Source organism: Chanos chanos, chromosome 16, assembly GCF_902362185.1.
Source record: "Chanos chanos chromosome 16, fChaCha1.1, whole genome shotgun sequence".
NCBI classification, from domain to species: Eukaryota; Metazoa; Chordata; class Actinopteri; order Gonorynchiformes; family Chanidae; genus Chanos; species Chanos chanos.
This window is the reverse complement of record NC_044510.1, coordinates 4,789,564-4,814,432: the sequence shown is the minus strand read 5'-3', so window position 1 is coordinate 4,814,432 and position 24,869 is coordinate 4,789,564. Positions and strand designations below refer to the sequence as shown.

The following is a 24,869-nucleotide window of genomic DNA, read 5'->3' as shown; positions in this document are numbered from 1 at the left end:
GATACATCTAATCATCCTTCTATCTGCTTTCAAATCTCTCTCTCTCTCTCTCTCTCTCTCTCTCTCTCTCTCTGTCTTTCTGTGAAACTCTCTCTTTCTCTCTCTCTTTCTCTCTATCTATCTATCTATCTATCTATCTATCTATGAAACTGTGTATCTCTCTGTCTGTTGCTCTCTCTCTCTCTCTCTCTCTCAATATATCTATCTGTCTATCACTTTGCCTGTCAGTCTCTTTGTTTCCCCATCTATCTGTTTGTCTCTATACAGTTATCCATGCTCCTTGGGGAGTGGGAGAGGGGTGTGGTCGAGTTCCCAGGTCTTTGTGTGTTAATGTGAGTGGGTGACATGCTGAGTTCGGGCCAATCAAACACAGAGGGGAGTAAACAGCCAGGAGCAATAACAACCTAAATGATGGAAAAACTCAGAGACCCGAGCCGTTAACCACTGCTTTGGGAGATAGAGTAGGAGTTGATCCTCAGCAAGCCGGAACATTCCCACATTCACTCCCACGTCAGATCCGTAATGGCCTCCGTGAGTAATAGCTGTTGTCTCTAATTCGGGTCATTCCATCTCCATCAGGCCCGAGAATAGCTTTTTTTATTCGAGCTAAATGGGACTTATCTGTTTGAATGAAGAATATAAAAAGAAAACTATACCAGGTTAAAGAGATGTATGCGGCTAGACCCCCCCCCCCCCCCCCACCTCCCCCAGTAACATGTGGGTGGCCCTTTGAACGTACAGGGCAAAGATGGTTCAGGACGCAGTTCAAGACCTGACACCAGCATTTCCACCGGCAACTGGAAATCGGTTAAAACTGCAGACCTGCTGCGAGCAGCTTGACCCCGACGGGACAGATGCGCTGAGGAGGTGGCCTAAGAATGTGCTGAGCTGCACTGCTCTTAATTCAGTGCTGTTTTCTACGTGACAGAGGGCAAATGGCTTTTTTTAGACTTAGACTCTGGGGGCATTGAAGGAAGGGGAAAAAAAAGAAAAAAAAAAGACTCAGCTCACCCCAACCGTTCCAAGTCTTAAGCATGTGAGTGGAGTTTTCAGAGGATCAGAGAACTAAATTCATGTCCTGACATCATTCCACACAGAAACAATGCTGAGGGCGTGATCGGGGGCGAGCGCCGTTTTTGGCCTCGAATGTTAACCCTAGAGCCGAAAAGTCTAAATATAAAACAAAATCATTCGAAAGCTCCGTGTTTGTTCAGTTCTGGTTGCGATTCGTTTAAAAATGAGAGAGAAAAAAAAATGTCAGAGGCGTTTTCTGGCGCCTTCCCCTGCTTGACTGTTTGACGTATAGAAAGGCAATGATTCAATGGCCATGCATTGTTTTTCTGATTTCTGGCAGGAGAAATATGGAATGAGTGTGGAGTGTGTGGAGTGTGTGGTGTAGAGGCGGGGGAGCGGGGCTGGGACGTTTGGGACCGCGGGGCAGTGGTCAGTTCAAACTGAAAGGACGGTCTGTTCCTCTCAGACAGCTTGGACACAACAAGGCGTCCGGCACTGCCCACTATGACCTCATAGGTGTTTCTCAAGGATATCCCTCTCCCTTCGAGGTACAATGCCAGAGTTTCCTGTTTGAAGAAAATAGAGCCCAGCCGCCAAAGTCGCTAAGCAGTAACCAGATCCTTAGCGTCCGTTACGTAACTTCAACATTCATGTGGGCCTTGTCATGTTTGTCAATGTAGCGCATATTTTTACACATTCATAATGAGGTTTTTTTTATATGGGGAAAGGTGGGAAATAAGTGGTGAGAGGATGTCAAAATAAGATATAAACGAGAAAGATTTGAGCATTTTGTATTCACGAGCCTTGGTTTTCAATCTGGCATTTCAACTTCAAAAGAGATCTGCGGGCAAGGATTAGAAATCAAGATAAATTCACGACAAAGAAGACGTTATTATGAGTTAACAATTTTTTTAAAGATGTCTTTTCCAGAGTAATAATAGAAACACTTCAGCAACTAGAGAAAAAGATGGAGTCACAATCGAGCTTTTTTGGTTTGTTTGTTTAGATATTGATTCAAAGCAGAAGATCTAATCCCTTAACCCCGAACCAACCGAGGGAAAAAATACGACGTAACTTTGAGACCCTCCTTTACCCTTCTGTTGTAACTGTTAATCGTAATGATTGCGTCGTGCACACAGCAGCTTTCAACCACAGTCATTTACTCAGAAGCGTTGCCTCAGCAGCCAAGTCGAAGAAAAGCCAGCAGGGCGAAAGTTTGAGAGAAAAAAAAAAATGTCCAACCCACCAGGCGAGTCTTGTCTCCCACACTATTCCTGCCAGTTCAGTTTGTCAAGTGAAGGCTAAACACAACAGCACAGAGCCTCCAGTCAAACGCCGGAGTCTCTGGGTGGGTTTCAGGACTTCCAAGGTAAGCTGCGTTTTGCAAGCATTTTAACTGTTAAGAGATTAATATAATGTGTGGCATGTTGGAGACTTGTGAAAGGAGTCGATTTTTTCGGACTAAACAAATCGATTTATTTGTGAATTACATGATTAAAATAAGCAATAATATGACGTTGTTTCTGTGAAAGAAACAAATTTCTTATATCGGAAAATTGGGAGAGTGCCTGGTATTATTCACTATTTCTGTCATTGTGTGAATGGCAAATGAATCAGTATTTGTCTTTTTAATTATTTCATCTCGTTTGCCTTTCGGCTGTTGTCTCAGTTTGTACCGTATCTTTTCAGAAAATACACGAAAAAACGAAAAAGCATTTAACGTTAATGAAAATGTCGTTCACAATCCATTGTTTATTGATTACTCTCATTTACAATTTTTTAAAACATCTGTTGAGAACTTTAAATGCAAAATACTCGACACACTCACTCGTAACGCCTACTTTGTGCATGCACGATATGTCTATAACCGAAGATGCAGTGCTATTTAATTTTTAAAAATGATTTGGAAGAGAGTCCGTCGATAATTATTTCGGATATGTCACGAGGAAACATGATGGCCTAGGCTTGCGATTTTTTTTAAACGAAAAAATGTTTTTAATGAAAAGTGTTTTTTTTTTTCTCATGGATGTGTTGTGAGTTTTTTACAAACTTTCTCGTCTCGTTCTTTGAAGGCTGAAGACTCTCGGCATCGCAGTCCTCTAGTGGTGGTTGGAGTATAGCACAGCTGTGATTAGAGCAACTCACCCGAACGATCGGACGACCGTGCTGACCGTTTTCATTTGGCCAGAAAGGAGACAGTGAAATACAGGAGTGCCGCGGGAATATATACTAATGAGGATATGCTATTACTGAGGAACGTTTTTAAAGTATTGCATTCGTTTTGTAACACATACAAAAGGACTACTTTAGAAATTGATTCTCTTGAGGGAACTTCTTGATTTTAGACATCAACATGGCAGAAACCATGGAAACATCCCACGGCAGCTATGCTGCAGCTCCTACAAAGATTCCAGTCACCCCTGCCGTGGGATATCTTGTCAGAATGTTCCGGGATTACCAGAGCAATGCGGTCATCGTCGACCACTACAACTTTACCGGAAAGCTCAACGAGAACAAGTACACGGACGGGCTAAAACCGGTGTCCATCGTGTTCCTGATAATTTGCCTGCTGATTGTGTTGGAGAACGCTGTGGTTCTAGTGGCCATCTGGAAGAACAAAAAGTTCCACATGCCCATGTACTACCTGCTGGGAAACCTGACTCTCTCCGACCTGCTGGCAGGCCTCACCTACATGGTAAACATCATCACGTCAGGTGCCAACACGCTTAAAATGACGCCCGTCCTGTGGTTTCTGAGAGAAGGCGGGGTTTTCATCACGTTGGCCGCGTCCATCATCAGCCTCCTGGCCATTGCCATCGAACGTCATGTCACCATGGTGAGGATGAAACCCTACCAGGGTGCCAAGCGCAGTCGAATGTTCGGGTTGATCGGTGCCAGCTGGGTGGTGTCCGTGTTCTTGGGCGTTCTGCCCATCATGGGATGGAACTGTATCGGGATCCTGGATCAATGCTCCACCGTCCTGCCTCTCTATGCCAAGAGCTTCATCCTTTTCTGCATTACCATTTTCAGCGCCATTCTGCTGGCCATCGTGGTGCTCTACGTGCGGATATTCCGCATCGTCAAGTCCAACACCCAGCGTCTGGGCACCGGCTCCCACCGCAAGAGCCTCTCCCGTAAGTCTCAGAAGTACATGGCTCTGCTGAAGACGGTCACCATTGTGCTCGGCGTCTTCATCGCCTGCTGGCTGCCCCTGTTTATTCTCCTCCTCCTGGACTTTCACTGCCCTCCGTGTAGTTGCCAGGTGCTCCTCAAAGCAGACTACTTCTTGGGCATAGCCATGATCAACTCCCTGCTCAACCCAATCATCTACACCCTGACCAGCAAGGACATGAGACGAGCTATACTGAGATTGCTCTGTAGGCAGTGTTTGATGACCGAGGACGGTCATATGAAGAAGATTGGCATGCCTTTCCTAGACTGTAGCACCAGCAAGACAGAACTGCCGTCACACAGGCTGGAAGGGCTGGAGACTGTTTCAACTGGGACCATTACAACGACCTATATCAAAGCCATCTATCCCAGGATTTCAAAGACTTGAGCCTTGAGACTTGAGATAAAGTATTAACACTCCAGTAAGTGGCAAAAATACGTAGAGTGGAGTTTCCAAAGACTGAGACTGCACCAGCTGGACTCTGTCTGGCCACGAAACATACTCTTACTGCCAAATGAGAAAAGAGGTGCAATACTATTGCCTTAAGTTCAGAAGTGCATTACATCAGAATCAATTCATGCATGTGCATTTCCTTCCAGAATTTCATAACACATTCTGTCTGTCCCTAGCTTTAAACAAACAAACAAACAAACAAACCATTTCAGTGTGTGTAGCAAGTGTGTGTTTATTGTGAAAAAAAGCCAAAGACTGAAACAAGTCAAACAGACTTCATTTAAAATGCATGGAAAAAGTTGGGTTTGCTAAAAAGATGCCATCAGTTTAAATCTGAAATTAATGCTGAGCGGATTACAGCATTTCTGTAATTCTAAATCATGGAGCAGAATGATGTCATATCCTGAACAGACGCTATTAGGGCATTGACATTTTTCAACAAACCTGCTCCCCAAATGCTGTGACACAAGACATGTCATTACGGGAACTCACGCCTCATAAAAGAGGTGCGTCAAAACGTGAGGGCTCGACGTCCGAAAATATCTGGGGATCCCTGAACGTGCGATCCGGACCAGTAGACCACCCAACAGAAGACAGGGCTCTGCTTGTTGCAGGACGCACAAGGATACGTCATATGGATGTTTCCACTCATTTGCAGGGCTTTCGAAAACCAGTAGATTACATCAACTGGCGGGGAGATGCAACCAAAAGGGGTTGCTGGCGGCTCGCTAACACCTCTCTGGTTTTGTAAATTGCTAGCGTGTAAACCAGACTTTCCATTAGTCAGTGAACAAAGATAAGACCGTGTTTTAGAATCCTCCAAGCTATAGCCAGAGTCCCTCCAAATTTTGTGTAATTAACAGGGCTATATTTGTCTTCAGTAAACTATGGCAGATGTAAAGTCAGACCACATAATAGAAGATTATGGTAAGAAGATGCACGGGCATTTCTGGTTCCATTAATTAAATTGTAAATTGTATGGAAAGATACCATGCATTTGTAGCATTCAGGCAACATGAAAGCTGTTCAGCTATATTGTTGTTAAATGTAAATATTAAAGAAAGATTCTGTTATATTGTGAATAATTTTTCTATTATCTTATAAGAATGACTTTTTTTTAAATTGTTCCTAAGTTATGAGCCTTGAATCATTTTTTTACGTACATGAACAATAAATAATGTTTCTATGAAATCTGTGCTGTTTATTTATTTTGTGGTTGCTTTAGTCTAATAAGTGAAGAGTCGTGCTGGAAAGCTCTTGGTTTGTGTGTCTGTACTTTTTTTTTCTCTTCACGCAGAGCTTGTGGATTGTCTGTGAACAAAATTAAATTTGTTCCTTTTTATCAAATATGTTTTCTTTGACTGAGAAATTCGTGCTATTTTTTTTTTTAAAGAAAAAGCTCATCACTAACAGAGCTTACACAGGTGCTGAAAAATATACATAATTTAAAATTTATTTAATCAGATATTCTGAACTCAATATATTAAACTCACTTACATAATGCAAGAACAGAATGTTCCAGAATCATATAAATTCTCAGTCTGATTATTCATATACTCTGAAATAAAAAAAATGTACTGAGTCACTGGAACAGTCACAATATCGAACTATAGCAGAGAATTAATACATGGTATTTCATAATGTATTTTTCTTTGAAATAGTTATAAAAACGATAGGAAAATATTACACTAAAAAAAGCATTTAAAACATACCTTAAGAATTTTTAAATAGTACAAGAAGCTCTGAGCCGTGAGAACCACCTTAGTAATCTATTGGTGGTGCCCTTTGCTCATTTATGGTAAAAACACTGTCTACGTTGAAGTAGACGATGCCCTTGTATGTCTATGCTGTTTGATTATATCGAAAAATAACGGACTGATAAGTCAACTGTTGGACTGCGCCGTTATTTTCAGACAGGTTTTCTGCTGAAATTTTTTTTTTCTTTTCTGTAAGCTACATCAAATATGAACGTGACCTACATACGCTTCAAAATATCATCAATGAATCTACAAAACCTTTTGAACTATTTCCTCAGCAAGACTGACCACAAAAATGGCAACCGACGGTTGGTCTACAAGACAGTATAAATGTCGCAACCATTTTTTTTTTGGGTTACATCTCAACAAGTGCTTGACATAGCCTTGATTTTTCCAATCACGAAAAGAGATTTTACTTTATCTCCTCGCGCGATGCTACTGTGGTTTTTTCTGCACTCGTTCACACGCGAGAGACGTGTGCCTCTGAGGCCAGTCTTGGTACCCTTCATCTAAAAAAAAAAAGTCAAAACAAGGACACCAGCTTGTGCTAGCACGGGTGCTTGCTGAGAGTGAAACTCGCCCCCGCTGCGCGTTTCATACACCCGTTCTTACCACACAAACAAAGTGCTATGCTATATGGTTTATTTCCCACACTGCTTACATAGGGTAAACATTATCACGCAACTATCAATAAGCGATAAGGTTGGTAAGCGGATGATAATTTCCTATTGATATGAATACCGAAGCAGAAAGAACGAAGCAGATACTATTTTAAATGTATTGAGAAAAAACTAAAATACCTATTTCACATGTAAGCCATGCAATGTCCAAAGAGAATTTTAAAACGTTATTTTAACTGACAAGACAGAGGGGTAAATTACAGAGGGGTAACAGATTTCAGGGGGGACATGATTAAACAAAAAATGTCATCTTGTGATCCTAGCAACATTAATACAAGAAGGAAAATAAGTCAAAACGTCTTTGTGGAGGATTTGAAAGCTTTATTAAATGTCAAGGCTACCGTTGGGGTCCGAGACCAAAAAGCCCACTGTGGTTTATGAATAAATTGCTTAAAGGGACTTCTGTGAAAACACACACACAATAAAAAGGATGAAAACTCCAGGCATGCAAATGTTCGAGGTCTCTAACAACGGAGTCGATACTGTGAGAAAGTGGCAGGCGGTGTTTGGTGCCATTTATGAGATGAATCAGAATAGTATGTGAACCAACCACGTAATACACATCAGCCTTACCATTATGAATCTGAACAGGTAGAAAAACAAACGGAGCTTAAGGACATATAGGCTATATGAGTTTAGAAACGTAAGTGCGAACATCTGTTCTTTCACTAGCGGCATTCTTAAACGGTCAGTCCCGTATCTCTGAGAAACAATATATATGTCTTTGAATTCTGACATTGAAAAGGCCATAAATCCGTTTCATAACATCAGCGACCCCAAAATCATGCAAAACATAATGTATGAAACAGTACTAGCCGTTCGCATTCAGAAAGAACGTTTGCCAACTCAAAACGTTTTTCTGTCCATCAAGTCACCATTAACAAGAGCCCACCACACACTGCCACATTTACCACAGTGACGCAGGATTAATCATAATGAAAACAACACCGGTGTATACATTTAATATGTTAATTCCGTGGATTCTTAGCCCGAAGTGAGATTCAATATGATTTCAGGTTGCGCGCTACGGGTCGTCGGAGTGCAGACTGTGGTGAAGGGCCGGTGTAGTTTGGTCATTTTTATTGTTTGGCTTTTTTCTGTCCCGTATCTTTCATTGAATTTAGCAACTAATGTCAACACTTCTGTATCTACATACCTATATGTCTTCACTACACTGGATTGGAAGAACAAAACGCAACACAAATGAATAAACATCAGTGTTGGGTGAAGTGTAAACCAGAAGGTGTCCAAGTCAACGTTGGATGAAGCAGTTTCATAAAATGGTATGACTCATGTCAGTGAGTCGGGGTGTAAGATGGAGTGATCAAAATGAAGAAGAGAGATAGCGGCCTCGAAGCACGCCCGCGGCTCTTCTGTCAATAGGCCTACATCCTGCACTCCAACTATGACGAAGAACTTGCTGGTGGTTCAAGGCAAGTAACTAAGCCTACCGTATGTCTTTCCGGTGGTGTCTTTCCCGGAATTCATTAATTTTTTTAACGTCAGCTGCATTTAATTTCCGGATTATCTTTTCCATCAAACTGCATGTAAACCACCACCAGCTAATGATTATACCAGTCACCTATTCCTTTTTTTTTTTTTAAATTGATCTGATTCATCAGCGGCTACATTTTATTTAGACGCAGCGCAGTTCACTTTACTCTAATCTAAAAGTAAAGACTGTTTTAAAAATGAAATGTTAGGCAAGAAACTACAGTCATCTACAAGTGTGAGCGTTTCAAAACGTCTCAGATACTGAATCGATTCTGAAATTCCACAGCGCCATCTGGTGGCACAACAAAAAAAATGCCCACACATTATTTCACACTTTTCCTTTGAACGTTTTACTCTTATTTATTAATTTAACAAGACACGACATATATAAAAAAATGACAGAGGACACGAAAACAGACAGAAATCCAGATATTCAACAAATACATCATGACCTTCCTGGGCCACCATAGTTCTACCAGTCAGTGCTTACGAGGGACCAGAGCTCATCACTGACTGCGCACGGAGAACGAGCGGTCGTGTCGATGTTGATGGGCGAGGCCAAATCTGTACCGTAATGGACTGGAAGAACAGAACAAGCAAATAAATCTACAGTTTAGTTTCCATGGTTTGTAAAATGATTTTGTTCTGTACCGATTTCAGAACAAAAGCAGCTGATGTTTGCCTTTCAATGACAAGTAGGGTTTTGTTTACACAGTATTTTGTCAAACACATCAAACTAAATAAATCATTACAAGTTTTCTTGGTTTAAATGTTGTTGTTTTTCTTTCTGGTAAATGGAGGATAGGAATGGTACAGTTTAGTAACAGACTGTGGGGCTTACCCCCTCTCAGGATGTGGGGTTCAGTGTCCAACTCCAGCTTGATCTTGGTGACTTTGTAGTAGAGCTGGGCCAGGTATCTGTGAGAGGGGAAACAGTAGAGAGACTTTCAGTGAGGACTGAGAACTGATCTGTGCTCTCCCGTGGCGCAACATAAAGTCATCTGATCCAAGTTAAATCCCTGTTTTCACTTTGAGCACCTGAACCACCGTCAAAACCTCACAGATCCTCTCACGTGACTTCATCAACACAGACAATACATTGTGCTAGCGATGACCAAAGGAGCAACGCTGCCAATCACTGATCTTCAGCAAGAGAACTGGCTAGCTAACAAAAAGCGTGTTCACACTGGAACTGAATTGACAAACTGGAGCGGTGTTCAGTTGTTGTTTTAGATCCAGTTTCGCACTGTGAGGCTCTTGGTTAACGTCGGCGCTCTTACATGGCGGACGGGATGACCTCTGTAGTGTCCTCATCTACTTCCTGCTGCAGAGACTGAATTTCCTGCTCCGATTCACGCAGTCTCTCCAGCTCTCTCTGCAAGAATCTGACTCACGAGTCAAAGCACAACAACAGCACAAACAAGAGACTGTGACCGAATCCTGGGGAAGTCAAGACTAATTCTGCCTGCAGGCCTTTTGGCTTCCCATTCCAACTCAAGTCGACGGGAATTTCTCATTATAAAGAGCACAGTAAAGGACCCACGCCACAAATACTGCTGCAAAGCACATTTATGTGAACATGTGATTGACAAAGTGTCAATAAAGTTGTATGTACAACTCTAAACCAGTGGAATAACAGGCCAGAGGTTATGATTTAATGAAGGACAGCACATCCCAGGCAGCTGGACAGGACTAACACACAATTCACATAAGGGGGAACCTGATAATGTCCTGGTATTTTAACATGACTACGTCATGTTCCCCAAGACTGTCTCTGATCTAAAGACAATGCCCTATTGGGACCTTAGCATTGCCTTAGAGTTGCTTTCTTCTTTCCTCAGGTCCACTCAGAGAGAAGATTACTGTCACCAGTTCCTGGTCAAAGCATCTCCTGGGAAGATGGCAATACCAGGTCAGACCCAATCACAGCTCATCACTGTGGGACTTGTGCAAAGCTAGATCATTTCTATTCAAGTCTATTCATTTTACTCAATAGGCCAGACTGGTTTTGGTCAACTTGCTTTCAGGAAATAGGACTGCCCAATGGGAGGTGGGGGGATTGTTGAAGTAGGCCTATTCCTGCTGAACCATAATGGCTTTTGAAGGTGAGTTGACCAAAGCTAACCAGTTAACGGAGAGATTAAGTGGCATAAAGCGCCGTCTAAAACTGGGAGATTTAAGACTTAGTTCTGCCCCACGTATTAAATACTAGATTTCAACCCAAATCATTCATGTGAGTTCAAAGACTACATCTAAACGCATGAGACTGAAGGATACTGGTGCTCTGACTCCAGTGTGTTACTCTTGGCCGCACAGTGTTGAATTTCCTGCTCCAGTTTCTCCAGCTCACGCATCACCTGGCTCTTCTGCCCCTCCAGATCCAGCAACTTCTGTCCGACCATCTCCTCTGCTTGCACAATGTCTAGGAACACGCACAGAGAAGGGGGGGGGGGGGGGGGGGGGGGGGTAGGCGAGTTGTTGAGTGGTCAGGAGATTAGATTTTGTTTCATTTATCCCAGACCAACATTCCTAACCAAACAATTATCATACAGTATAAGAGATGTGAGTAAAGAGAAAAAAAGAGTCCTACTCTTTGGTAAACGAGTCACATCAAAAGATGAGCCATGCATCCAGTACAGTAATCCCCCTCCCAAAAAAGAGCTGGTCTTGTTTTAATACCTCCTGACGATGACAACAGAAGACGTATTTAGTTTACCGTTTAAGAGCTGCGTGGTGGTTTTCTTGGTTTCTATGTGGTGATCGAAGAACGCCTGTAGTTTCTCCCTCACTCCTTGAAGCGCTTTCTCCGCTTTACTGCTCTCGATGAACTGTACAACAGCTTCAGCCGTTTCCTCCAAATCAGTATCGTTACAACCGCCGTCGTTCTGTGACATACTTGCGTTCAAAATCTGTTGGAATAATCACGACGAAACGTAGACAGGATGGACTAGGGCACACTGCTGAACTGATTTTCTTAAATAATAGAATCAAAATACATCAAATGTTTTAGCTACTGTATTTACTGCTGTCGTTCACGTTAAATTGTTACTTATACAGCCTTTCTTGACAAGATTCATTATGCTGATATTGAAATGTGACTTTTCAAATAAACTTGCCCGCATGTGCTGATCATGGGCAGGAAAAAACCCCCCAAAACGTTACTTTAGTTAGTTGACTGGTGTGAACAACAACGTTAGCCGTAGGCTTGCTATGGAAAAGCTATTCCGTGAACTTACAATTCACACACTTAAAAACAGAACAGCTTTGATCAGTGCATTGCAAAAAGCTCAACTGTGCTGTAAATTTTTGTGCAACAATTTAAATGGGGCTTAACTGAGACTTTACACTTAATTTTGACATACCTTCTTCTCAGGCTCAACTGCTCCTTCTCAATTTCAAACTTGCAAAACAAACCCGCGTTTTCAGAGGTAGCGCCTGAGCATAAAGCTTGTCTGAGTTTTTAATGCGTGAGAGTAAATAAGTACGTTTACATCATAATTTTACATTTCAAGACAATTAACATTAACTAACTAGTTTAGAGAGGAGAAAACATTTAACTGACTTCAACAGTGGTGTAAGTGTTTAACCTTTAAAGTTTTTCTAATCAGGCGTCTACCGAGGACACCTATAAGATTTTAACATCTTAAAGGGGCCTCAGAGGGGCGCTAAAGTCAAAACCCCTCGAAGAATCAAAAATGAGACAAATAACAGTCCTCCTCTCTGAGTTGTTCTGTATCAGCTAGCGCTTACGTCATATACAGGACTGATTTACATTGAACTTACATTGTCTTAGGAGACATATGTATTTATTTCAGTGTATCAGAATGCTGCACTTGGAGGTAGTCGGCTCGACACATTTCCAGGTCCTTACCTGCCGCAAGACACCTGCTGCAGCTTATCAAAGGCTTGATAATTAGGCGGTGATCTGCATCAGGTGTGTTTCCTCTCACATACACGAGATGTTGCAAATTTAAGGCGCTTTTGCAATTCTAAACACTCGCAGTCTCACTGACAATTTCACTGAGTGGGTTGTGATTGCTGAGTAAGTCAGGCGATCACAGACACATTTGTGTTTACATGTTGATCTAGGTGATGTAGTCATTAAAAATCACGTTTTTGAATCACTGGTTTCGTCCGCAACAGTGGATGCATTTTTCCCTCCAATCACCGTAACATGAAAAATAAGTACATAAACTCCACCATACTGACAGAGCACTCGACTGTGGGGTCCAAGTAGGTCTGTGATGTTAACAGTTACGTTGTTTTACACAGTCAATGCAGATACAGATGTGCAACTGCAGGTTACTGTGGCAGTCAATGCATTATACAGTTGTCTTCTGTGTGAGCACACTCATAATACAATACAAGGCAGGCTCAAATGAAAATAGCCAAAACAGGCCAACATGTGTAATTCTACATTTTAATGCAGAATGACTGTGTTAATAGGGTATTAGCATTTTTATTTGGGTTACTTCAGTTATCTTTTGACCATGTCATAAAAGTAATTGCGAACTTCGTTACAGGTTTGGATAAGTCATAACGTTAGCAACTTTAGCCATACTTATTGAATCACCATCATAGCTCCAGCTAACATTACTGCATCAAAGAAAACTTACAAATCCTGAGCCAAATAAGTACCAGGGGCTAGATCATTACAGTTTGAAGACTCCTGTTTAGCTGTGTGTGTGTGTGTTTTCCCCCTCCTTTACTCTTTACTTGTGTTTTTTTGCTTTTCTTTCTTCTCTTTTTGTTTCTGTTTCTGCCTGTAGAGCTCCCTGAAGTGAAGTTTCTTAGGGTCCAGTCCATAAGCTTTGAGTCTTTGTCCACTGAACTCTCTGCCTCCCATTTTCACCTTGAAGGACCTGGACAACAGGCGTCCGCCTGGGCGCCTGTTTTTCTTCTTGGGCCATTTCGACGTTTCAGTCCTGGCTTTGGATGACTCCACAGTCCTGGGTTCGGGAACCTCCTCGCTGACTGCCTTGTGGAATTCGTCCGCTTTCTTTTTCTTTCTCTCGGCGTTCGGTGCCTTGTGTCCAGCGTCTTCAGACGTCTGCTCCGCTTCGTTGTCCGTTTTCTGGAGGTCTGGCGCCTCTTCTCTGGATTCCACCGCCTCCTCCTCGGTCTTCTGCTTTTTCTTGGGCACCAGGAATTCGTCCTCTTCCTCCTGGTCCTCCCTGAGGGCGGTGAGAACAGGCTCCTCCGTGGTGTCTGCGGTCAGGGCGTCTTGACTCTCCTCGGTCTCCTCCTCAGCCTCAGCTTTCTTCTTCTCCTTCTCCGCCTCAGCCTTTTTCATTCGATCTCTTCTCTTTTTTCCGACCTTGGACTTGCCCCCTGCTGGTTCCTGATCCTCCTGCTCTCTGGAAGTTCGTAGAAACGACAAACAGCGATTACACGGCGGCTCAGAGCTCTGTCGTACAAGTTTAAGCTTAACAGAATGTGGATTATTAGTAAAAAAATCAAAATGCCACTGACACGAAAAAACAAAAAGAATGGAAAACGTCTTCTCGATATACAATTTAGTTACACTTGTTTTCAAATATATACTTGTCTTAAACATAAATCAAATGGAAGAAAAATGTTGGAAGAGAACATTTGTGATGTCTCATTTTATATGAATATCGTTCCTGTATTCTCAGTGAACATGGATTGGAGAACACTGTGGTTACTGTTATGTTGTATTAAGTGGTGAACACTCACTCGTTATAGACTGACAGGAGCACACTCTTCTTCTTACTGATGTTCTGGGCTTTAATCTTGTAGTTCTTCACATCACACAGTTCGTCTTTCTCAGACCTGACAAAAAGAAGGGGAAATGTTCACTCAAGTGACAGTCTTCTAGTCCATTCTATTCCCATGGTGTATGTGTGTGTATGTATGTGTGAATGAGCGTGGCAGAGAGAGGGTGTGAAGAGAGCGTGAGAGAGGGAGGGAGAAGAGAGCGAGAGAGGGACAGAGAGAGAGAGAGAGAGAGAGAGAGAGAGAGTGTGAGAGAGGGAGGGAGAAGAGAGCGAGAGAGAGAGGGAGGGAGAGGGGAGAGAGAGAGAGATTGCTTGTCTGTCTGTATGCGTGAGACTGTGGGTGTGGCATGACGGTAGAGTACCTGTACATGCAAGTTTTCTTCAGTGAACACCAACGATTTAGCTCCTTCTCATCAGCCTTCAGGATCTACAGAAGGAGCGAAGGGACAAAATACAGAAAACATGACAAAAAGCACAATGATAAACATCAGATTATGAGTTCTATCCAATATTAAACACATCACATACAGTAAAAACCGATTGTGGTTTGTTGGGTGTTTCAGCTAATTTATGATGACTTGGTAACTCTTCAAACGGTAAAGAACAAAGCTGTTTATCATTCTAAAATTCGCCACTGCAAGTCTCTTTGTTGAGTTATATCACAGTTATATTAGAACACGAACCGTCCTCTCCAAACGATACCAGTAAAAAAAAAAAAAAAAAACCACGTCACATCTGTCCCAACAGCCTTTCCCTGTATTTTCCAAACCCCGTTCCTGATCTAAAGACGATATATATGATGGCGACATTGTCCTGGAGCGACAGCTCTGATTTTCTCTCTCCTCCACCCTGGTCCACTCAGAGAGAAGATTACCGTCGTCAGGCCCTGGTCAGAGCGCCTCCGGGGAGACGACAATACCAGGTCAGACTCAATCACAGCTCATCACTGCTGGACTGGGCTACGGAGACATCACGTCTATATTAATGTGCTCCTATTTACCGCTCTGCTAAAGCCGGCTCCTCGGTTATGCGTACATAAAATAAACACTCTGTCAACAGTTCACGTTATTCAAGAGGAGAAAAGACCATACTACGATTTACTCGTCTATCTGACGTGCTTGTGTGCCCTGTAAAAGGTCTCTTAAGTCTATGGTTATTGGGCGCTGGGGTAATCTTGGAACTTGCAGCTGACGTGCTGGGGATTCGAACCTCTAACCGCCTGGGTCAGCGTCCTGTTTTACTTACCTCTCTGACACTCTAAAGATTAGGAGTATTCCAGCAGGACGGTGCTGAGTTTTGATGCATTGTTGACAGATTTTATCTGGTTAAATATATGAGTTAGTCATTTCGTCCTGAGAACAGAGGGGTAAACATCGTGTGTTTTGTCCTGAGAACAGAGGGGTAAACATCGTGTGTTTTGTTTTTTTTCCTCCTCACCTCGTCCGTCGTCAGTCCGAAATCGTTGGGGACCACCTGTCTGTATCGGAACCTGCAGGGCAGGTCGTCGATGACGTCTTCAAAGTCTAAACGGTAGTACTCATCCAGGTACTGTTCAAACGTTTTCTCCTCTGACACACACACGCACGCACACACACACACACACGCACGCACACACACACACACACACACACACACACAAACACAAACACACAAAAACATATTATCTCTGTTTAAAATGTGTTTCTCTAAACCAGGGGTATCAAACTCCGGTCCTGGAGGGCCGGGGTCCTGCCGTTTTTCTTGTAGACCAACTAAATAGTAAACACATTATTTTGACATTGAAAGAGAACTACAGGAACTACGATGAGCAATCATGATGAAAAAACACTTAATCACCATTTTTTTCGGCGTGATTTATAGATGATTACCTGGGTCAAAGACGGGCTTGCTTTTGGTGATGATCTCAGCAAAATGAGACTTCTTCCTCTTTTTTCCCATGAGCGGCACATCCTCTTTTGTCATCCTCTTCCTCTCCTCTCTATCCATCTTTCTTTTCTTTTTCTTTGAAACGGGTTGCTGGCTGGGGTCATAATCAGCATCCATCTGAAGACATGAATCGAAACATCCAATCAATCAACCACTGTTACATATTATTTATGATTACTATTATTCATGATTATCATTTATGATCTGCAAATAGAAAACATTTAGCTCTATATACAGATTCGTTTGGCTGCTTATAGTTAATTTGCAAAAATGACAATTTTCCATTCTGTCCTTTCTGTCATGTCCAAAGATGCTAATAAACAATAGCTCGTCCATTGTGTAATCTCCACTTTCAACTTCATTTTATTCTTGAAAAAGGTCTAATTTCAACACAGTTTGTGATGCCAGCAAGGCTGGAGGTGTGTAAATTCTACTGTAAAAACACAGAACAGTGAGGCTGGAGGTGTGTAAATTCTACTGTAAAAACACAGAGCAGTGAGGCTGGAGGTGTGTAAATTCTGCTGTAAAAACACAGAACAGTGAGGCTGGAGGTGTGTAAATTCTGCTGTAAAAACACAGAGCAGTGAGGCTGGAGGTGTGTAAATTCTACTGTAAAAACACAGAACAGTGAGGCTGGAGGTGTGTAAATTCTACTGTAAAAACACAGAGCAGTGAGGCTGGAGGTGTGTAAATTCTACTGTAAAAACACAGAACAGTGAGGCTGGAGGTGTGTAAATTCTACTGTAAAAACACAGAGCAGTGAGGCTGGAGGTGTGTAAATTCTACTGTAAAAACACAGAACAGTGAGGCTGGAGGTGTGTAAATTCTACTGTAAAAACACAGAGCAGTGAGGCTGGAGGTGTGTAAATTCTACTGTAAAAACACAGAACAGTGAGGCTGGAGGTGTGTAAATTCTACTGTAAAAACACAGAACAGTGAGGCTGGAGGTGTAAAAATGGAGAGCAATGGAGTAGAATGAGACTCTGGCCTTACGATAAAGTCTGGATCTTCAAAGTTGGGCTCGTAGCTCTCTCCCTGCTCCTCTCCTTGATATTCTTCATCTTCTCCATAACCCTCCTCTTCCTCTCCCTCTCCTGTCCACGTGTCCCAGTTCCAGTGACCTGGGGGACACATCTCTGTTTTTCACTGAGAACTGGGAAAACACTTTTGTTTTGTCTTTCAGAGAAAAATGATCAGAAAACCTACCCTCCAACTCTTCATCATCGTCAAACTGTGGCTTCTCCTCCTCATCTTTCCCGTAGTACTCATCCCCAAAAAACTTCTGTATGTGGAGAGAGAGAGAGAGAGAGATGCAAATACAGCATAAAGCATTCATTCAACTCTGTTTTGAAAATTTAAAAAACAAAACAAAAACAAACCTGAATTTGCCTTCCATAACAAGTAATAAAGAGATCAAAACAGAAATGTATATATTTTTCATAATGCCTCTTTTATGGATTTTTGTGTAAAGTTTAAAACTGAGATCAAAAGCCTATGATGCAGTTTAGCTCTGGTCCCAAGGTTTTTACAAACAACTGATTCACGCACTTGTATACGGTAAAGAAACCAAGAACATTCCTGCCATTTAAAGGTTTTTACCAACAACTCATTCACGCACTTGCATACGGAAAAGAAACCAAGAACTTTCCCGCCATTTAAAGGTGTTTACCAACAACTGATTCATGCACTTGTATATGGAAGAGAAACCAAGACCTTTCCCGCCAACAACATTCTTAGTTGACCTCTCAGTTGAAGGTCGTACCTGCATGAGCTGGTCGTGTTGCGCGGGGTCAAAGTCGCCCTCAAGGTTGTCGTGACTAAACGCCAGCTGCTCGTTACCCGTGATTTCCTGAAGCTTCTGCAGTTTCGCCATAATCTCCGCACGCTTCAGATTCTTCAGCTCTTTCAACTGCTGCTGCTTCTGCTCCTTCTCCTACAGAGCCGAGAGAGAGAGAGAGAGAGAGAGAGAGAGAGAGAGAGAGAGAATACAAGTATTGAGAGCTTCATCCAAAACTGGAAAAAAAACAGTGAAACGCATGCTAAGAATTTCTGCTTAGAATAAAGTTCAGTACCACTCTTTACCTTTTTCTTCCTTTCTTTCACTTCCTCTCTCTTTCTCTTCCTGCGGTCGTCTTTGCTCCGGACGGACGTCGCGATGCTGCGGGGGTATGTCTTAATCTGCAGGAGGAATTGTGTGAATGAGACTAACAGGGACACCTACACACACACACGCACACAGAGTTAGATAAAACACACTCTCTCTGACCTCCTGCGCTCCTGGTTCTTCAAAGCGGAAGTTGTAATGTCTTTCAAAGTCCTCCTGTTTCTGTAAAAACGACTCCCCCTCCTCCTCTGAGTCCTCCACCTCCTCCAGAACCACCTCGTCATAAGTTGGAATCCTATATACACACACACACACACACACAAAGACAGACATGTAAAAAAAATAAAATCATCAATAGTCAATCATTTGCATCAGTTACAGTCATTCTCGACAAACACACAAATACACAATAAACATCACAAATTAACTTTACAACCACACTTTTCAAAACCCGGAACATCAAAACTCACCTTTTAGTTTAATCACGTACAATTCAGATGTGACCGTATTGGAAAAAATATTGTTTATCTAATTATATACTTAAAATCAAACCTTAATTAAAAAGCATATGAATATGTAGAGATGTTGACTCACCTGTCTTCATCTTCCTCCAGATATCCTTTTTTGAGGATGTAGTCCCTGAGGAAAGATTCCCTCTCGTCCAGCTTGGGGTCGTTCCAGTAATCTCGGAGATATTTCTGTTTCCCAGCGGGACACACGGAGGCACGGGTTAGGCTACGGGAGCGTTCTACTCGATTTCGGTCAAAGTTGTATTTGATGTTAAGCTCACACTCACCATGTCCTGCACCTCCTCTTTCTCCTCCAGCTCTGCCTGCCCCTTCAACCACTCCACATAGTCCGCCTCCTCTTTGTCCTGGCAAGGAGACACACAGATACACAGTGACCATAGCGGATATTAACTTAGGCTTGAGGAAGTACAGTCAGTGTTAGTACAGGACTAGTTCCCCTGTCTGAAAAACACGTACAATGTAAAAATGCCTATTTTTCCAAATGGGAATTTAATGATCATTTTAATGCCTGACATGGTTCACGGGTAAAGAATACCCAAAAGGCTGTTTTGACGGTTCTCCACGGCATTAGCACCCGGTGAGAGGTGTGATCTGAGTTTCGTGGTCCTAAAAGTGACCCGACCCTGCTTTACCTTTTCCTCCTGCGTTTTGATCCTTTTCTTCAGCAGCTGAGCGTCCTCCTCACTGCCCTCTTCATCGCTGTCCTGCACAAACTTCCGGAAACTGCCAGAGGCATAAACAGACACGAGCAAAGGCAGACATTTAAAAATAAATAAATAAATAAATAAAAGTCACAGAACAAAACAACAAACTTAGGGTTCATCCTTCAACAGCAAATCATAATTTACATACAGGCGTCTAACTTTCAAATCACGTCTCCGTCCATGGCTCGGCTCTTAGACGTCACAAATATCTGTACTAATATTGCGTTATTTTAACGATAGCTGGGATTTCTTGGATAATTTCAAGGTTCCTTGACCGGGTGGATGCTCAGTCGCTTGTCAAGTTCTTACCTTTCCTTCAGGTCCCTCTGCTCCTGAATGTAGCTGGGGGAGGCCTCTCTCTGCGAAAGAGGAGGAGAGACGCGATGTGTAATGTGTTAACAGCCTCAGCTTTAATTCAAAAAGAAGGAAGGAAACTAAAGAACAGAGGAGGAAAGAAAAGAACAGAGGAGGAAAGAGAAGAAAAGAGGAGGAAAGAAAAGAAAAGAGGAGGAAAGAGAAGAAAAGAGGAGCGCACCTCCTGAATCCGTCTGTCCATCTCTTCGTCTTCGCTTTCGTCCTCGTATTTTCTGTGAATGCACAAAAAAAAAAAAAAAAAAAGCAAACATGACTCACTCGAAAAGCCCTCGTGCAAAACGACCGCCGCACAGAGAGACGAACGTAAGAGGCCGAAAGCGCTCACTCACCCTCCCCTCTTTAAAATCACTTGACGTTCGTAATCTCTCAGGTACATCGGCTTCTCCGCCTTCTTAGACGTGGAAGGCTTCTCATCACTGTCTGATCCCGACGCTTTGAACACAGCCACACAGACAGACAAGACAGAGAGAGAGAGAGACAGGTTTCAGAGCAGTTGAATGAATGACTATGAAAGAGGATGATTTTTGAGGACCCAGGGTTAACGATCCGTCATTTCCAGAAGGTGACGGTTCATACCTTCTTCTGCGTAGAATTTGGCGTCTTTCTGATAAATCCTTGGGTCTTTCTTCTTCAGGAGGGAGAGTGTCCGGTAAAAATCTCTCTCCAGTTTGGGATCCAGCTCCTGGCAACAGAAGAGTCAAATATCTGGGTACTCGGAGAACGCCGGACGGTGGGACAGGGCACGGTCAACACGGATACACATTCCACGATAAAGCCAAGAGGAGTTAAAGACACGTACCACTTCACTTTCCTCGTCAGATTCCGAGCCCGACGAGCTGGAGCCGCTCTCTTCATCTTCATCCTGGTCTCCGAAACGATCTTTCACTGCAGTGTTCAAAATAAAATACTCCCGTTAAAAAGCTTTCTGACCGGTTTTAAAAAAAAGATTATTTGCTTCTCTGCGCTGAAACTTTTGGAGAACAGCATGAAACCAACCAGGTCAGGAAAACAAAGCCCACACCACAAGAGGACCATCAGAGCCCATGTCATTAAACCACTCTAACCAGAGGGTGTTTGTTTTGTTTGTTTTCTGGGCCCTGCTCAAATGCACTCAACTACTTTTTGATTGAAGATAAGGTATAATTCACTTAGTAATATTACTTTTTACACCATTTATGAAACCTCTGCTCTTCACGCACAAAAACGGGCGTTTTTTTTAGCGTACTAAAGAATTTTTGCTATGCAACCCAATGGTAGTACTCTCTCCCTCTTTCTCTCTCTCTGTGTGAAATCCATTTGACCGATCTTGATGAAACTGAGATGGTGGGCATTCGCAGCCAGCTAACATAGAGAACTCGTCAGTTTAAACATTCCTGCGTTTTTATCCGTGAACCTAAGTGCGATGGGATGTCAGTTGCTTAAGTCACGGACATCACCCGCTCTCAGCGTACAACATCCTTCACTTGGTCGAGCTCTCAGTTTGTTTTATTGTGGCAGTTACAGGTCATAATTCTATACTGTGTTGTATATTTGCATAAACTGCTATTGCGTGGGGAGGAAAGGGATTTAAAAGAATTATTCAACGACTGCTACTCTCTTATACCAGAATAAACTTAATAAACATGTTCTCTAATAAACAAAGGGGTTGGGGATTGGGAATGAACAACTAACCGCACAATGATGTGCGATCCAAACTTCAAATTAAAACATCATTTTAAAGTTAACGTAAGAGTAAGTTAACGTAGCTAGCTAGCAAGGCGAAGACCTATTGAACACTTACATTTCTGTAACTCTTCTTTCTGACGATACTTGTCATATTTTTCTGCAAATTTTTTATTTATCTTTAGCTCCGATTTTCCTGGCATTGTGTCCAATTCAAAATAAGAGAAACTGCTCTCAGTTTAAAAGAATCAAAACATCAATGTGTGGATTCAGTACTGCTCTGTCTTCTCCGGCATGGTAGAATGTACCACATGGGCTCAACGTAAAAAGTTCAAAGGTTAGACCTGAACCAATCAGAGAGTGCGTCACCTGAAGCTCTGAAATTCGATATTTTAAAAGAAACCACTGTATGTATATCATTGATAAGAAAATATATTTGTGGGTTACTGATTCTGTTACAGTTGTTATACAGTTATTTCTGCTTATTATGCTTGTGCTCAAATATTTTGTTATTTTGATTAAAGATACATTTCTCTAGCCAAGTCTTTGCAGAGTGTATAGCTATAGTTTCATGTCCAGGGGGCACTACAGCCTAATTTCCTGACTGTTCTTAAGTTAGGGTTAGGGTTTAGGGTTTTTTATACGAGTGTCTCTGACTTTAAAGACCCGTTTAAATCTCTGTAGAAGGTAGAGAAGTCAGTGTTTATAAAGACTGGGAATTTAATGTGACCTGCATTTTTCTACTATTCAATTAAAATAAGATCGGCTACTGAAGATGTAGCTGAAAATGTAAACTGACTATTAAAGATGTGATTGCAGTCACCAGAATATGAGGAAGATTTGACGTCAACGTATGAGCTGCAACAACCCCTTTCCTACATAATTACAGTCCATATCCTGGAACTGCCACACAACAAACTTCATTACTCTTCCAAAGTGGTTATACTGTTATTTGTTGCAATCCACTCCTCTGAGGATTAACACGAACTCATATTCTTTCTCTCTAGGCCTCCTAATCAAATGCAAGGTTAAGACCCTCATGAATCTCTCTCTCTCTCTCTCTCTCTCTCTCTCTCTCTCTCTCTCTCTCAGTTCTCTTAGTTTGTCTACATTAAGGCAAGAAAATTACGCGTCTCAGCATATTTTCTTCACAACAGGGGGTCCGGTGAAAAGGACCCCGGCTGCGAGATGAGGATCAGTCCCAAACAATTACGCCCTCCGTGCGCCCTCCTTTGTTGTTCGCAGGAGCTACCAAGCTGTGGTCAGATTTTTACAGACGCGTAAGGGGGTGAGAGCCGGGTTCTTCGGCAGAGAGGTTTGCTCGGAGTTACAGGAAAAGGGGGAGAGCACTACCATCTGTTAGCAATTAACTCCGGACACACTCAAAACAGCCGCGGGACCTCACCTTAACCTTGACTTTGAACGTGAAAGGTATTTCTGACCAATAACAGACATTTAGAGGTACTTGAAGGAAAGTCAAAAGAAAAAATTTGGATAATCTGCGACTGTACAAAAAACAGTAAAGAATGACTTTATTTGATATATATTTGTGTCCACTCCCATCAACATTAGTCTCAAAATATGTTTGCATCTTTTAGTGCCTTTTCGTAAAACGTAATAACGTAGCTCACTCTGAAACCAGCTCCAGAGTACAGAAAACTGTCTTTGTATTAATGTTATTGTTTTTAAAGAACAGAAGCAACAGAAGTGAATTAAAAACAGCTGTGCAAACATGTGTGGGGGTGTGGGGTGTGTGTGTGTGTGTGTGTGGGGGGGGGGGGCGCCTTCTCTGCCCTGTCCCTCTCCGGCCCCCGTGTCCCTGCGTCCCCCGGCTACACCGCGTTTGTCTACATCTCTGAGAAACGTAAATAATTCCTACCTCAGCCATTATGCTTTCCCACCTAAAGGTTTGGCGTCGAGCCAAAGCACGTTAAAACACACACACACACACACACACACACACACACACACACAGAGGTTCAGGGTGCAGAGTCCGCTGATTAATCTGGCCTTTGATGTTTATCGGGCAGCATGTAGGAGCTGATATGACCTCAGATTGGACCTATACAACGTATAGGAGCTAAATGGAGAGAAGGGAAGTCATAAATTTGAGACAAAAGGTTGCGGCTCGGTTTTATGTCTTTAAGCTGAGACTGAGGAGGGAAAGTTCTCTCACATTTGAGGTTGTTAAAAGGAATTAAAACTAATAAAATTTGTGTTTTTATACTGAAAACCAATTCAGAGCCTCGTTTTATATGAGTTGTCCTCATTAATTATGCATTTGTATTTGTAGCGGCGCATTGTGAAAGTGTGCTGGATAATTACATTCTACGACAGTTAGGGAGACCTGGTATAAAATGGAATAAAAATGGGCATTTCCAAGTGGAATATTGCATCAGTGGGGGCTGTTTATCTAGAATCTTCCGTCTCTGTCATTTCATAACGGCACATCGTACTCTGCCCCCTTTTTAAAAAAAACAAACAAAAAAAAAAAAACAACCTTTGTGAAGATCTTGTGTTGTTACCAGAGTGATCTTATTCTTGCCGTCCTGTTCTTTCTGTTACCTCTGACTTTTCCCTGTTGTGGGCCCCTCTTCTCTTTCTTTTCTGTTGCTTTCATCTTAAACTGAAGTGACAGATCAGAGGTAGTAGCAATGGTTTATGGGTAAAAACATAGTTTCTTTATGATTGTCAAACCCAGCAGGAGAGCCTTTGCACACTGAAGTTTGGCTGACAAGGCAAATATAATGGAGAATGAACACTTAACTTCTTCTAAGAGTCCTCGTGTCTTTGGACGTGCATCGTGCTGACAGGAATAGTGAGCTAGTTAGATAATATTCTCAGCAAGCACCAGGTAAACAGAAGGTGGTGCCTATACTATGTACTCTGAACAACTGGCCGGTATTTAAAACACACACACAATTTTGCCCACAAAGTGATTGCTTCATACTTGCATTTGATTAATAGTTAAACAGTGTTTGATAAAAAAGAAGTTTGAGTGGACTCAAACATATTCTCTCATGTTTATGCTGGTCTGTTTCCCACACCTGGCTCTTTGTGAAACTAGGCAGAATCAGTCTCGTATGTGTTTCATAGATACTTCTAGTAAAAATAGTTCCTATACCATGTTCAGTTTCACATTGTCAGAGTCATTTATGAATTGTGATGACTCCTACTATATTCCTATTCTCCTTGAGAAATCATACGACCCATTTTCGTCCTTAAAAAAATGATTACACAACATTTTTGTAGAATAAGCA

The 24,869-nt window shown here is 42.2% G+C and overlaps 3 protein-coding genes and 2 non-coding genes across 5 annotated transcripts; 1 reads left to right on the top strand and 4 right to left on the bottom strand.

Moving 5' to 3' along the window:
* The first annotated feature begins 2,307 nt into the window (after positions 1 to 2,307).
* s1pr5a (sphingosine-1-phosphate receptor 5a) lies at positions 2,308 to 4,649 on the top strand. Its single transcript, XM_030793740.1, has 2 exons — positions 2,308 to 2,383; positions 3,087 to 4,649. Exon 2 carries the CDS (start codon positions 3,368 to 3,370, stop codon positions 4,571 to 4,573), a length of 1,206 nt encoding a protein of 401 aa, XP_030649600.1. The 5' UTR covers positions 2,308 to 2,383; positions 3,087 to 3,367; the 3' UTR covers positions 4,574 to 4,649.
* A 4,393-nt stretch (positions 4,650 to 9,042) lies between these two features.
* On the bottom strand, positions 9,043 to 11,464 carry spc24 (SPC24 component of NDC80 kinetochore complex). Its single transcript, XM_030794031.1, has 5 exons — positions 11,287 to 11,464; positions 10,848 to 10,992; positions 9,851 to 9,955; positions 9,412 to 9,488; positions 9,043 to 9,149 (listed from the first exon to the last, which is right to left on the bottom strand). The coding sequence occupies exons 1-5, from the start codon at positions 11,462 to 11,464 to the stop codon at positions 9,043 to 9,045; spliced, it is 612 nt and encodes a 203-aa protein (XP_030649891.1).
* On the bottom strand, positions 10,414 to 10,512 carry LOC115829937 (Z30 small nucleolar RNA). The gene has a single exon (XR_004026011.1). It is a non-coding gene; the product is annotated as a Z30 small nucleolar RNA (small nucleolar RNA).
* Positions 11,465 to 13,047: 1,583 nt separating the features above from the next.
* Positions 13,048 to 21,875, bottom strand: kri1 (KRI1 homolog). Its single transcript, XM_030793667.1, has 19 exons — positions 21,728 to 21,875; positions 20,747 to 20,832; positions 20,524 to 20,629; positions 20,277 to 20,379; positions 20,108 to 20,159; positions 19,882 to 19,931; positions 19,501 to 19,591; positions 19,135 to 19,212; positions 18,933 to 19,036; positions 18,501 to 18,633; positions 18,317 to 18,412; positions 17,997 to 18,167; positions 17,441 to 17,516; positions 17,228 to 17,355; positions 16,177 to 16,351; positions 15,746 to 15,876; positions 14,671 to 14,735; positions 14,268 to 14,363; positions 13,048 to 13,927 (listed from the first exon to the last, which is right to left on the bottom strand). The coding sequence occupies exons 1-19, from the start codon at positions 21,810 to 21,812 to the stop codon at positions 13,276 to 13,278; spliced, it is 2,478 nt and encodes an 825-aa protein (XP_030649527.1). The 5' UTR covers positions 21,813 to 21,875; the 3' UTR covers positions 13,048 to 13,275.
* On the bottom strand, positions 15,163 to 15,260 carry LOC115829936 (Z30 small nucleolar RNA). The gene has a single exon (XR_004026010.1). It is a non-coding gene; the product is annotated as a Z30 small nucleolar RNA (small nucleolar RNA).
* Positions 21,876 to 24,869: the final 2,994 nt, after the last annotated feature.

What these genes read in the sequence shown, in the direction of transcription:
- s1pr5a (XM_030793740.1), top strand. Translation starts at nt 3,368, where the DNA reads ATGGCAGAAACCATGGAAACATCCCACGGCAGCTATGCTGCAGCTCCT.
- spc24 (XM_030794031.1), bottom strand. Translation starts at nt 11,464, where the DNA reads ATGTCACAGAACGACGGCGGTTGTAACGATACTGATTTGGAGGAAACG. An exon ending in CACCACGCAGCTCTTAAACG is followed by an intron (nt 10,993 to 11,286) that starts GTAAACTAAATA and finishes GCGTGTTCCTAG; the next exon opens with ACATTGTGCAAGCAGAGGAG. An exon ending in GAGGTCATCCCGTCCGCCAT is followed by an intron (nt 9,489 to 9,850) that starts GTAAGAGCGCCG and finishes CCCCTCTCACAG; the next exon opens with ATACCTGGCCCAGCTCTACT.
- kri1 (XM_030793667.1), bottom strand. Translation starts at nt 21,812, where the DNA reads ATGCCAGGAAAATCGGAGCTAAAGATAAATAAAAAATTTGCAGAAAAA. An exon ending in CGATGATGAAGAGTTGGAGG is followed by an intron (nt 17,356 to 17,440) that starts GTAGGTTTTCTG and finishes TGTGTCCCCCAG; the next exon opens with GTCACTGGAACTGGGACACG. An exon ending in TTGAAGATCCAGACTTTATC is followed by an intron (nt 16,352 to 17,227) that starts GTAAGGCCAGAG and finishes TCATGTCTTCAG; the next exon opens with ATGGATGCTGATTATGACCC.